Below are 13793 nucleotides of genomic sequence, written 5' to 3'. Positions count from 1 at the left end.
TAATTATTTTGTATTTAGTAAAAAAAAACAAAAAAAAAACAGATTAAAATCAAAAATCGGATCTGGTATAAAAAAAAAATTGGGGATTTTATTTTTTGGCCATATTGCCCAGCCCTACTTTAACATGAGTGTAAAGCAATGAAAAATAGCTCTTCTGAGTTTGTTACTCCACAGGAAAACGTGATATTCACCACCTTCTTGAGTTTGACTTATTAAAGCGAACATAGACCGGTAGTTCCAATTAACGCTGTTTTTTAAGTGTGTATCTGCGTCATTACCTTGTTTACAAAGCCCTGACGTTTCGAAACAAACAGTTCAGCCTCTGCTGAGAACACTGTGTTTTATTGTAATCTCAGGCTCAGAGAGATCTCTGAAAAAACCCGGTCCGGTTACGTAAACAGCAGTTCTCCTGAACAGCAGATCGTCCTGCTCCGGGCACTAGTCCGGGCACATCCGGTTGCGTACATTGAACCGCAGAAGAAGAAGAATAACGTCCATTGTGGAGGTGTTTCATGAGCGACAGTGTCTTCTGACTCTGGGTCTGACTCCAGGTCAAAGTCATAAATGGGACTGCGGCGGTGAGTCGTGACGAATCTATTTTTAAACACTGTTAAAACAATGTTGTGATAATGAGTAGCGGTGCATCCACCTTTCCAGAGGGGGGAGCTGCGCTTCTGAGAGCGGGTGTGCTGAATATGTCACTTCCGGGTATTGGCCAATCACAAGACAGTCGGGAAGGCTCTACGCTGGCTGGCCAATCACAACACACTCTGTCTTCTGGGGGTGAGAGTAGTGATGGGATCGGCAGTTCATTTGAGTATACTGAATCACCTGAATCAGTTCATTAAAATAATTTGTTCAAAAGATTTGTTCACCGTGTCATTTCGTTCCTCAGCCACAGTTCTCCAGCTCTCTGTTTGTCAGTTCTTTCGCGAGATTCACGTCCACAGCGACAGTTCACTAGCTCTCAGTTCGTTTGCGAATCATGACTGAGTCTGTGTACTGACGGCACGAACGAAGCACAGCAGCACGGCAGACAGTTCTTCTTACTAGTCACTAGTTTATTTTACTTTTTTTAAATTGACGGGTGTTCATATCAATTAGAAGTGATGATGTACTAACTGGTCCACCATCTGTCTGGGTGTCTGTCTGTAGCTGGAGCGGGATGCGTATGTCCAGGCCTTGGCCAGATTCACCCTGCTGACGGCTAGTTCCAGCATCACTGAGATGAAGCAGAAGAACATTGACACCATCAAGACCCTGATCACTGTGGCTCACACGGATGGAAACTACCTGGGAAACTCCTGGCATGAGGTGAATATTACATTTTTTATTAACTCTCAGTTTCATTTCCTTTTGTAAATTAAAATGGGCGACTGTGAGAAGAAAGTAGGATTTCACGAAAGCTGCACTTGCTGTTTGCTCATTAATACATTACATATTAAATTAAAATGGGATATGGCTATCCAGTTACTTCATACATCTAGAAATATCATTATTAAACGCTGAGTATTTGTAAAACACAGAAGACGGATGGCTTTCTGTACATGGAATTCTAAAATGAATTCCATGTACATTTTATTTATTATAAGCCTCTTAATTTATATTTGCATCATATGTTTACATGTACTATATGAAGCTGGTAACGTCTATGTTAACATCTGTGTGTTGATTCATATTCAGGTTAGTTTTAACACATATAAACAGCTGCTGTGCACCGTAATCTGCATTATTCGTGTAGACGAGTTTTCTGGAATATGATGCCTTTTCTCTGTGTTGCAGATTCTGAGGTGTATCAGTCAGCTGGAACTGGCTCAGTTGATTGGTACCGGGGTGAAGACGCGTTACATCTCAGGAGTGGTCCGGGACAAGGAGGCGGGGATAAAGGGCTTACCCTCTGGCACAGAGGAGTTCATGCCCCTGGGACTAGGTAGGATATGCTCTGAGCAACATTTCTTAATCTTATTCTTAATTTTTCTGCATGTTGAGTTTGTACAAACACACATCAGATGCAGCAAACTCTGTCACTTACATACTCTTGAAATTAGATGCAAAGCAACGTCGTATGGAGCCATGACGAGAACATAACTTTATTTCTGCCCCATATATCAGGAAGTGTTTAAAAGAAGAATGTAAAGAACATTGCCACTGAATAATTGATATATTCAAAAGTTTTAGTGTTTTTTTTGTTAGTTTTTTTTATAATTAAAACAAGTTCTTGGATTTTTTGTCAAGTTAAGTGTGAATATTTTCTAGTTTCTTTGCAAACAAGTACTCAATGCTTCTGAAAATAATTAGCGCTGACTGATTCTTGAGTTTCTATTAAGAAATTATACTTTTTTGCGGAAAAGCAACATCATTGTTCCATTGTTGCACTCTGACCTTGTCAGGGCCAGTCGACCTCATGGAGACCAAAACCTGTTCCTAATGAAGCAGAACCTAATTTTTGAGGAACTAGTTTAAGTTTAGGGTTCAGACTAAGATTTGAATTCTAGTTATAGTTAAGGTAATTGTTGGCCTTTAAATGTTAATGGTTAAGTTTATGGATTTGGCTTTGTTTGGGAAGTCCAAATTAATTAGATGCCACTGCAGAGTCCTAACAAGAATAACAGTGTGTGTGTTTCCATCAGCTTTTGTTTTTAATATGTCTGATGTTGCAGGTAACCTGGTGGGAAGTCAGGACAAGAGACAGATGGCTCATATCCAGGAGTCAGTGGGAGAGACGAGTTCTCAGAGTGTGGTTGTAGCTGTGGATAGGTGAGAATGATCATACACATACATATTAGAATAATTACACTGTATATACTGTATATATATATGTACTATATGTTATTTCACATGTACAAACTTTTATTTGGTCTACAAATACTAAAGGTATTGTTTAATATTTGCAGGATCTTCACTGGTTCCACCAGATTAGATGGAAATGCAATCGGTCAGTGTGGCAGTCTTTACTTTTGACTCCTTTTATACATTTGTGTGTTTTTTTGTTAGTTTTTTTGTTTTTAAAAAGTACATGGTCCTTCAGTGTGTTGCTGCTACATTGTTTCATTGCAGTGGACTTTGTGCGGTGGTTGTGCGCTGTGTCCATGGACGAGCTGGCCTCGGCGCACCAGCCCAGAATGTTCAGCTTGCAGAAGATCGTGGAGATCTCCTACTACAACATGAACCGCATCAGGCTGCAGTGGTCGCGTATCTGGCAGGTCATAGGAGACCACTTCAACAAGGTGGGAGCATTAAATGTTTGACGTCTGAACATGTTGGATCAAATCACAACACATGATTTGGTGTTTTGAGCTGTTTCCATGAGCCACATTATTTTTGTTTGCTTAGCAGCTGCATTGTGTGAGATAGTTCAGCTCTGTGGAAGTTATCCACGTCCACAAGAATGTATATTTGATCAGTCTCTGTCATTGGTTTTCTGAATGTGGTCGATTTGAGTGTCTGTCTTTAACTGATGTAAACATACTTAACACAAAGAAGGACATGAGGCAAACATGGCCGCAACTGGATTTTTTTGTCATTAATTATTATGTCGCAACTGGCTGACAAAGTACAAACATAAATAATAAACACTCTAAAATATCATATATACAACAGAATAACAATAAAATCTAGCCCCATGTGGGCATAACGTATACAGTACTTTGTGCATTGTACAGAAGATGCAAAAGTACTTTCCAGGTCAGGTTTTATTTATTTTGTATTTACTGCACAATCTCGTCTCATATTTATAGTTACACATAGGAGTTAAGATTAATTAGAAGTTCACACAACAAACACATCCATTTCAGGGTTTCCTCCTGGAACTGTGGGGGGGCTGACGACGACAACATGAATTTTGAAATGTGAAATTATGACGATTTCAAACCGAATGTTTTCTAATAACATTATTTACTATAGGGTTTCCAGTACATTAATTGAAAATAAGAATTGAAAACAGCATCTTGCAGTATCACTAGGCCAAAATAACAACAAATGAAAGATACAAGTTAAATAGCTAAACTAGTCTATACTGAATACAGTCAAATAAACATATTTAAATAAACAATTACCTGGGCATTACCTAAGCTAATGTCGTGCTGTTCAAAATGTGTATCTTAAACATAACAGGTTTCCTCTACAGTTAAAATTAATCTACAACAAAATAATATCTCTACTGTATAACCAAAGATTCCACACATGCTTCATTAGGCCTAAAGTAATCTCTCTTTAACAAGTGTCAGTGGTACAAAAATAAAATAAAAATAAGAATCTCTCTGAAATAATAATAGAAATAATGCGTATCCTGTATTAACCAATCAATAACACATTATCCAGACTCAGGATTTTAATATTCAAATGTAGAAAAACATCCGTGCAGCCCTCAGCATTTGTTTGTTGTTCATTTAAACCAGTGTCCGCAGAGAGCGTGAAGCCTTATTGGCACTGGGCGGTAGGGGGAGAGAGAGAGAGAGCGTGCAAATGAGGTCTGCGGTCTTGGTCATTAGTTAATTTGCTTATTTTTGTGTAGGTAATACGTTGTGAACAAAACTGTATCAAATATAACCTAGCCAGGTACCTATCTTTCCCCCTTTTCTCTCCCTCCACTCTCTTCGTCTTTCGTGCACTGCAGACAGGCAGGTGGTGACTCCTGTGTTCCGGTATTGGTTTTTCAAAATAAGGGTAGGCTAGTTGCAGCGTAGCGTCACATTTCACGAAAAACACCATGTTTTGTGCCAAAATCACATTTCATACAATGATTTACATTAATATAAATATAAAACAACATGAAAACAAGTTTAAAAAAACAAAACAACGACAAAAAATTTCTGAAGGTGTGGCAGCTTTTATTTTGCTGGTGCGCCACAATCAATTACATGTAGAGGAAACCCTGCATTTAATAGTGTAACCATTTGTGTTTTACGTATAGAAGAAATGTCAAATAAGTGCTGGTTGAGGCGCTGTTAAAACACCCATTTTCAAACACCAAGTGTTTAGCACCAGAAAATCCACGTGACACTGAACCTGTTATTCAGGTCTGAACTTGTGCATCAGATGTGGTTTTGTTCTTGCTTCTCCCTGCAACTCTTTACACATACTGTTGCCCTGCAGTGCCCCCATGAGGACTGAGAGTATATTACAGGTGCTTGAGATAAAATGATGTCCATGCAGGTTGCACAGGTGGAACGCATTTATTTTGATTATGTAGGACATGTTCTGGTCCTGACGGTGTGTATTTATGTCTTGGTCTGTGCATTTACGCACGCTGCCGTTTTCTGTAAAATAAAAAAAACAGGTAAACCCACTGTCCATGACCTGCTTTGTTACAGGTGGGCTGTAACCCCAATGAGGATGTAGCCATTTTTGCCGTGGACTCGTTGAGGCAGCTCTCCATGAAGTTCTTGGAGAAAGGAGAGTTGGCAAACTTCCGCTTCCAGAAAGATTTCCTCAGGCCGTTTGAGCACATCATGAAGAAGAACAGGTAGATGATTCACTTTACTTTTATCTGCTGCAATTATATCAGTGATTCCCAAAAACTGGGTCAGGATCCACAAATGGGGCGCGGGAGATCTTTTGTGGGTAATTTTCCCAACCTTTCAGTTTTTTTGTGTTCTAAATAACATGCATGTAATGGTTGCTGTGGGGACAATAATTTGCTCTGTTTTCTCATCTTTCTCAGCCTTTTCTGCTGGAAACTGGTTGCTTTACAAATGTTAATTTTCAGCCAGAAAAGACAGATTAGATAAACAGATTAGATTTGTCATGTAGGTTCAGGCAGCCATATTTTTAGTGGGAGTAAGGATTCAAGTCGGGGTGATGACTATAGGGCTGCAATGATGAATTGATTAATCGATTATTAGTCTCCTATTTTGGAAATGAATTCATCTGTTTGGGAAACACCAATATTTTCCAAGTTATTGATTAATCGATAAAAGAATAAACAGATGATTCGCTGGTGGAAATAATCGTGAGTTGCAACCCTAGCTAACGATATTACGTCATTCAATCACATTTCACCAAACCCTGCACTGTCCCTTTTAAAAAAGATGAAATTGGGTAGTTAATGTGACATCATTCACATGTGAACAGGTCCCCCACCATCAGAGACATGGTGATCAGGTGTGTGGCTCAGATGGTCAACTCCCAGGCGTCCAACATCCGCTCAGGTTGGAAGAACATCTTCTCAGTGTTTCACCAGGCGGCCGCTGACCATGATGAGACCATAGTTGAGCTGGCCTTCCAGACCACTGGACACATTGTCAGTGAGTGTCTTTTCTCCTCCTAATGGCAGTCACTTTGTCTCGGATGCCCAAAAGACCAGTAAGATTAGATTCTCAGCCCATCAGCAGCTTATTTATTCTTGTTTTCTAACTTTATTTCCTACTCTTTTTCCATGTCTCTCTCCACTCAGCAAATACATTCCGTGAGCACTTTGCAGCTGCTATAGATTCCTTCCAAGATGCCGTGAAGTGTTTGTCAGAGTTTGTCTGTAACGCGGCTTTCCCTGACACCAGCATGGAGGCCATCAGACTCATACGTCACTGTGCTAGATATGTCTCAGAAAGGCCACAGGTGGGAAAAACCAACCTCTCTCATTGAATACTCTTTCAATATAATTTAAATTGCAGTTTGAGATCTCTTAATGATTTTAAAGTAAATGAAAGTTTGTTTGTTGTTCTTGTCCAGGCTCTGAGGGAATACACCAGTGACGACATGAATGTTGCCCCAGGTGACCGGGTGTGGGTTCGTGGCTGGTTTCCAATTCTGTTTGAGCTGTCTTGTATCATCAACCGCTGCAAACTGGACGTCCGGACCAGGTAGGAAAACCACCAATCAGTGGTTAACTGTTGCTGTTGTTCCTGTTATGTCCCTGGCTTAGGTAAACCATGTGTTTGACTTCCACCTCCTCTCTCCAAAGGAAGCCAAGAAAAAGTCAGAAGTCCTTTTGACAATATGTAGTAGTTTTAGTTTTAACTAATGCTACTACTGATTACACAGACAAAGCATTCATTTGGAAAGAGTGAGGAGGAAGTCCTGAGTGCAGGTTGAGGAGGGTTTATATAGTCCAGGGCAGCCATCACTTCTTCCACTCACAGTGAGCCAATCTTCTTCAAATGACCGCAGAAACACACTCAAAGGAGGAGAGAATGACCCAGGGCCATAACAGTATCACGAGAGCCGATTGCGGCTCAGCTCCCTGTCTTTGTTGAACTTATTACGTCATGATCATAAAAATTTTAGCTTTCAGAAACGTTTAGTTAACTGGTCATAAGTAAGACATTGTCAATAATGTCTTATAAATATGTTAACCTCTTCTTCACGGTTGCCCCCGGGATCGGGGGCAGCGTCAGACGCAGCGACAAAAGCGTCATAAAACCATGTCTAACTTTAACAAACACAGACATGCTGCATACCCACAGAAAGGTCAGAAACTCAGCTAAAAGCTCGTATAAACCATTCTTATGTTCACGAAACACAGTTAAAACACAGATGGATCAAACAGCAGGAGCGGAAAAAAAAAATCACAGCGCACTCATTGGAAAGCGGCACCGGAGCGTCAGCATGATTATGTAGACAAAAAAACACTTGTCGACTGGACAGCGGAGAATCTACAGATTCCAGCGGTACCATTTTTTATCACTCTACGACCAAGATTCACGGATCCAGCCCCAAAATAAGAGCAAAACAACAACTGGCTTTCAAGAAATACAAGCAGAAATGTCGTCTTACCTTTGCTGTTTATCAAAACGAGTTATTTCCACCGGAACAAAACCACTTCTAATGAAGAACTACACTTTCCAGCATGCTTTGGGAACAAATCCTAGTGTGATTGATCATTACAGAGCGACATTAGATCGTTCTGATTAGAGAAGGGCGAATGTCCGCACAAATGCGTCATATGCATTTATGTCCTTTTGGCTCGCCAATGAAGTGATTCACACGCATTTGGAGACCGGGGTCTGATTCTACCGGTTTAGAGGTTTAAAACGAGCTGTCAATCACCCTAATTGACCAAGGTAAGCCAGAGCTATGGCACTGCGTAACTGAAGACGCCACAGAGCCACAGAGTTGTTATTACGCACAGCACAGGAAGCATCGATTTATAGCGCGTTATCATACTTTTTTTTTTGTTTTTTTTCAAAACAAGTTCTTTTCAGATCTGTAGTGACATATAAATAAAATTAAATGGGTTTTTAATAATTTGGTACCTAAGAAATCTCAAATGGCACAGATGGTGCCAAGCTGTGCCAAAAGTGAGAACGCCCAGACATCTCTTTACTAAAACTGCTGTAATTTCACTCCGCTTCATTTCAGCAGCATCAGACTTTGCACAACTCATGTCCACATGTTGTTACATGACCTCCATGTGTTTTTAAGCTCCTACTGCAAGGTGATATTTGCTTTAAAATGCTATCTTTTTTTAGGCGAGAGAAAAAAATCCTTCAGTTATGCTGTGTTCCATGTACATTTACTCTCACACAGTGGCATCTACAGTGAAACTTACACCTCTGGTGGAATCTCACAAGTGTTATCTTCATTTTGATACCAGGATAATCCACATAGAGCTTGTAACTGCAGAGGTTTACTCTATTTAGTTTGGGCATGTCATTTTCGAGCAGGGACTCCAAAAAGAGGGTCAGGAAAGAAGAGGTTAAACACGTAGCATTTGAATGCAGCACATTCATAAACAAAGTCAAGCACTTCCTGCTCCACTGAATTGAACCAACAGGACCAACGACTCACAACAAACCACAGACGGAGATCAAACGTAAACGTCACTCTTTATTTACATGGAAAATATTTGTCTGCTGATATCTGGTGAGGCAGAATGTTGCATAGAAAAAAGATTTGAGATTATATTCATATTTCAGTGCTCGACATTCACTTATCTGTGATTGGTCAAGGCTGTCACTTTGAACTTGTTTGTTTTTGTTTTTGGACAGAGGTCTCACAGTCATGTTCGAGATCATGAAAAGTTACGGCCACACCTTCGAGAAGCACTGGTGGCACGACCTCTTCAGAATCGTCTTCCGCATCTTTGACAACATGAAGCTGCCGGAGCAGCAGACGGAGGTCGGAGTTCACCGTCTCTCCTCTGTGATTTGAAGATATATCAGCAGTGGTTTTACACACAATCGAATGACAAATTAGGAAATGAATCTTAACCTTGTTTCTTGTTTGCGTCCAGAAAACGGAGTGGATGACGACGACGTGTAACCACGCTCTGTACGCCATCTGTGACGTGTTCACACAGTTTTATGAGCCGCTCAGTGAAATCCTGCTGGTTGACATTTTCACACAGCTGCAGTGGTGTGTCAGGCAAGGTGGGTGTTCACAATCATGTCTCTGAGTGAAGCACACAGATTTTCCACGGGTCTTTAAATTTTGGGATTTTTAAAAACAAATTCAAGTTCAAAGTTTATGAAAATTACCCAAAATAGACAGGTCATTGAAAGACACCACCTACGGTTTCATGCCCTGAGCTTCTTGATGTACGTAGACTAGGACTGTGCAGAACAAACGTGGAGTCATAATTACCTGCGGTGTTGTGGACACTGTCTCTCTCCACCGCTGATGTGAGATTCCGTGCGTTCTGAGCGAGTAAAGTTGTGCAAGAGAGAGCAAATGATGATGCCTGAGAAATGTAAATTCCAACATCTCTGTCTCACCAAAGAAAACGACAAAGATTGACTTTGACCAAGATCCCATGGACAATAACTTGTCCAGATGCTGCAAATCAATAAAAGTGGACGCCATGGGTGAGGCAGCTCTTACAAGCTGCCCTCCCATCTTAAACTGTGTATTCAGTTCTTGAATTTCAGGAAACTAGTCATGGTCCTTGAAAATTCCTTGAATTTATAATTAATAATTTATATTTATAACACTCATTTATAGTAAACCAGGATTACACATTCATTATGCAGAATTCTGAAATGGACACTGGCAGTTAGTTTACCAATACATTTTTTTATTTGTTTTAAATGGCATAAATTGTTCATGACAAACTTTCCACATCTGTGAGGTGTGGCGTCCCATGTTTGTTTGCTTATAGCAGAAGTCTTTAACTTTCTCTCGTATAGACAATGAACAGCTGGCTCGGTCAGGAACCAACTGCCTGGAGAACCTGGTGATTCTGAACGGTGAGAAGTTCAGCCCTGAGGTGTGGAACATCACCTGCTCCTGTATGCTGGAGATCTTCCAGAACACCAGCCCTCACGCGTAAGTCCTCCTCATTCTCCTGGATGGATGGATCATTTCATCAGTTGTGGGGGCATTTAACAGTTTTGATGAGTAAATGTAAGCACATTTAATGGTAAATGGTCTGTATTTGTATTGCACATTTCGAGTCTTGATGACCACTCAAAGCTGCTTTACACCCATTCGCTCACACTTATGACACCCAATATGAGAATTTTGGAACTGTAGCTGCCACCTTTACAGAACTTATAACCTCTAAATCTGCTGTTCTGTTTGTTTTTCCCTTCAGCTTGTTGACTTGGAGACCGGCTGGACAGGATGAGGAAACGGCTGATGGGAAGCATTTTGTAAGAAAATAAATAAACTCACACAACAAACAACCATCAGCTCAGTAGAGGACGTTTTTCTTGTTGTAGTGCCATGCTGTGTTTCCTTACTGTGTTTCCGTGGTGTCTGATGTTTGCCGCTGTAAGTTTTCTTTTCTGCTCGTCTTCAGGACGCTGATTTTGACACTCAGTCCCAAAGCAGCTACGACAGAGCTCTGTCGGAGCGAGGACACAGCCAGATGTCCAGCGACGACACATGGAAGGGCAAATCCAATGCTCGTGAGTTCACAATATACAGAAGAAGTCAATTAGAGTTTAAACCTGACAAAGTGTTAGAGAAAACTATCAGACTGGTTTTTGTTTGTGAACTCCAACACAGTCACATTCTTTGTCTTTAGTCAGGCTAATGCTAAGTGAGAAAACGTTCTTAACTCACTTTAGGTTGGTTAGACTAACAAGGGTAGTGCCATGTAATAATGTCATGTTCATACCCAGAGTGTGAGGGCACCATGTACTGTATAGTAGGCAGCAGCCCAAACAATGTGACCCAGACTGACCTGAATATAATTTTCAGGCTTCTTACATAAATAAATCTAAGATTCTTTTTGTTCTGCAGGAGTTTCGGACCAAAGGCTGTTTGCCGGGCTGCTGATTAAATGTGTGGTGCAGCTTGAACTCATCCAAACCATAGACAATATTGTCTTCTACCCAGCGACCAGCAAGAAGGAGGATGCTGAGAATATGGCTGCCGCACAGGTACGTACAGCGACCGTGGATCTCTGCTCATGGTGAAGTGCTGTGGGGACATATCACAGGGTATCCCCTGGGTCTTAAAGTCTTAAATCCAATCATTTGAATTTAAGGCCTTAAAATGTCTCTCATAAAATCTCATAAAAGGACTTAAATACAGTTTTGAAAGGTCTTAAAAATCTTAAAAATTATATGACTTTTATTTAAAACATGCATAAACTTCAGTCTCGCTTTGAAATGTTTCTATTTTTGAGGATGTGATAACGTAACTACAACACGGAACTAAAGTAGGCCACCTGTGCTGCCCGGTGACAATTTATCGAACACCACTAGCTAGTGTGCCGTGCGCACGCTGCTGTGTGTCTCATTAAGAAAACTTAATGAAAGCCCACAGCTAAGCTGAATTGCAACTTCAACGATTTGTGGCTCCAATTTTCCTTCATGTCTTTTGTACTTTTTTGCCAGTATGAATTTGAAATGGGTCTTAAATTGTATTCATTATGGTCTCAAAAAAGTCTTAAATCAGGTCTAAGGACACAGGATAGCTTGGCATTTTCCAACTGAAAACTGAAGGTTTTGTTGCTCACTTCTGTCCAGAGAAAAAATCTGCTATTTAACATCACAGCACACAGAAATTGTTGATCCACTGCTGCCTCCGTCAGTAAGTTCTAATCTGCTATTATGCAGGTTTAAAATTTGGAATCTTTAATTCAGATTTACCTCAGTGACACACACATACCACGAGGCAGCAGTGTGTCCTTATGAGCTAAAAATTAAGATTTTCTCTATGGACTTGTTGTTCTTCTATGGTGTGGGAGAGTAAGCGACATCAAAACTTGAGTTTCCATTCAGAGCAAAGCTGTCTAACAGTGAGATAATCACATATCAGCTGAACTTAAATGTTTAATCATCAAATATGTCCAACCCCTTCCCTCCGATAGCGAGATGCTCTGGAGGTGTCGCAGGCTGCAGGAAGTGAGCTGGTTCCAGATCAGGGTATGTACAGACACATGACCTCTGCACACCTCTTCAAGCTGCTCGACTGTCTGCTGGAGTCACACACCTTCGCCAAGGACTTCAACTCCAACAACGAACAAAGGACGGCACTCTGGAGAGCAGGTAATCCAACCTGTTCTTTATGTCATGTTGTGTGAACTTAGCGTAACAAATTGCAGGAAATAACTGGGAAGGGTTTTTTGTGCTTTTAACCAATTGTTTGAGCCTTTTGTGGTTTAATGTCAGAGAGACAGAAGGGAAATAATGGCCTGTTTTATTTCAAACATTAATGTAGAGGATCCCTCTCTGTGCCTTCAGGGTTTAAAGGGAAATCCAAGCCCAACTTGTTGAAGCAGGAAACCACCAGTCTTGCCTGCAGCCTGAGGATTCTGTTCAGGATGTACTCTGACCCTCAGCTGCAGAAATCGTGGCCTGACATCCAGACACGCCTACTCCTGTGAGTATGACACATACAACACCATCATCATGTCACTGGTGAAATGGTCAACATTTGAAGTTTAGGTTAAGCAACAGCTTTCCTAAGACAGTTAGCTAATGTTGTTTCTCTCAATCAGAAGGTAATGGTTATTATTAGTTATAAATCCATAAAGTTGTGGTTCAGTTTGGTTGCCAGCTTGTGACACAAACACTCACTTTCACTTACCGTAAACATTGTGGAGACAACCAGAAAAAAAAAAGATTTTTTGCCACTTAAAGCTGCAGTAGACAGGATTGCAAGATAATTGAGTTCCAACTACAGGACATGATATAACAAACATGTTAGGGGTGCGGCCCTCTGCCCTCCCTAATCTGATAAGCACAGACAGATGTATCTGTTTTATCAGGGACAGATGACCAGAGAGTTCTCTACCAATGTTTTATTGTCCAACTTCATGGCATTTTCTTATTTTAAAGGTTGCTTTGCACCATAGACAGTTTTTGCTGGTGCTGGGGTAGCAATCTTTCCAACAAAGCACCTGTATGCAGAATAGTTGCTAATCAAGCTCCCTCTCTTTCTCCCTGAACTGCTCTGTGATTGGTTAAAGTCGACCATGATGGGCCAAACCAACTTTACCTTTTTAACAAAAGAATAAAATCAATACCCACTTAAGTCTATGCCAGTCTCACCATTCAACAGCTTTTTCTCACTTGTATATATGTGAGTACAAGCTGGTTCCAGGTGCAGTGTTAAGTATAAGTCAGTATCTCCTACAACCCCACTTAAACTATACATTTAATACGCATTTGGGACACTGGTGAGTGTTTATGGCAGTAGAATTGAGGTGCATTCAGGTTTTAGCCTCACAGTATTTACGGTATTGTATTGTAACCGTATGTTGTATAATGTCTCAAATGTGTCATATAATCTATAGGTTGATAGTTAAAGAATGGTTCCAGATTTGCCCTGTGACTTAATAAACATGTCTTTGTTTATTACGTCTTAAAAAAAAAAACGGAGCTGATTGTTTGAGTTATCACCGGTGCTCGTCTCCACTTCCTCAAAATGCTGCCAGCTTGTTTATTGCCTGGTTAAAAAGT

General features: G+C 40.6%; 1 protein-coding gene across 1 annotated transcript in view; it reads left to right on the top strand.

Annotated features, from left to right (window-relative positions):
• Positions 1 to 13793, top strand: part of arfgef2 (ADP-ribosylation factor guanine nucleotide-exchange factor 2 (brefeldin A-inhibited)) — a 72659-nt gene that overhangs the window by 42184 nt on the left and 16682 nt on the right. Inside the window, exons 21-37 of the mRNA XM_083895313.1 lie at positions 1156 to 1314; positions 1783 to 1930; positions 2661 to 2757; positions 2895 to 2935; positions 3058 to 3227; positions 5313 to 5464; positions 6073 to 6245; positions 6395 to 6555; positions 6670 to 6800; positions 8928 to 9057; positions 9173 to 9308; positions 10065 to 10203; positions 10472 to 10529; positions 10679 to 10787; positions 11125 to 11264; positions 12200 to 12377; positions 12573 to 12711. Coding sequence (XP_083751439.1) covers positions 1156 to 1314; positions 1783 to 1930; positions 2661 to 2757; positions 2895 to 2935; positions 3058 to 3227; positions 5313 to 5464; positions 6073 to 6245; positions 6395 to 6555; positions 6670 to 6800; positions 8928 to 9057; positions 9173 to 9308; positions 10065 to 10203; positions 10472 to 10529; positions 10679 to 10787; positions 11125 to 11264; positions 12200 to 12377; positions 12573 to 12711 — 2261 coding nt within the window. The remainder of the gene's footprint in view (positions 1 to 1155; positions 1315 to 1782; positions 1931 to 2660; positions 2758 to 2894; positions 2936 to 3057; positions 3228 to 5312; positions 5465 to 6072; positions 6246 to 6394; positions 6556 to 6669; positions 6801 to 8927; positions 9058 to 9172; positions 9309 to 10064; positions 10204 to 10471; positions 10530 to 10678; positions 10788 to 11124; positions 11265 to 12199; positions 12378 to 12572; positions 12712 to 13793) is intronic.

This window comes from Microchirus variegatus, assembly GCF_963457635.1.
Source record: "Microchirus variegatus genome assembly, chromosome: 9".
Lineage (NCBI taxonomy): Eukaryota > Metazoa > Chordata > Actinopteri > Pleuronectiformes > Soleidae > Microchirus > Microchirus variegatus.
The sequence above is the reverse complement of the archived record's forward strand: the minus strand, read 5'-3'. Positions and strand labels throughout refer to the sequence as shown.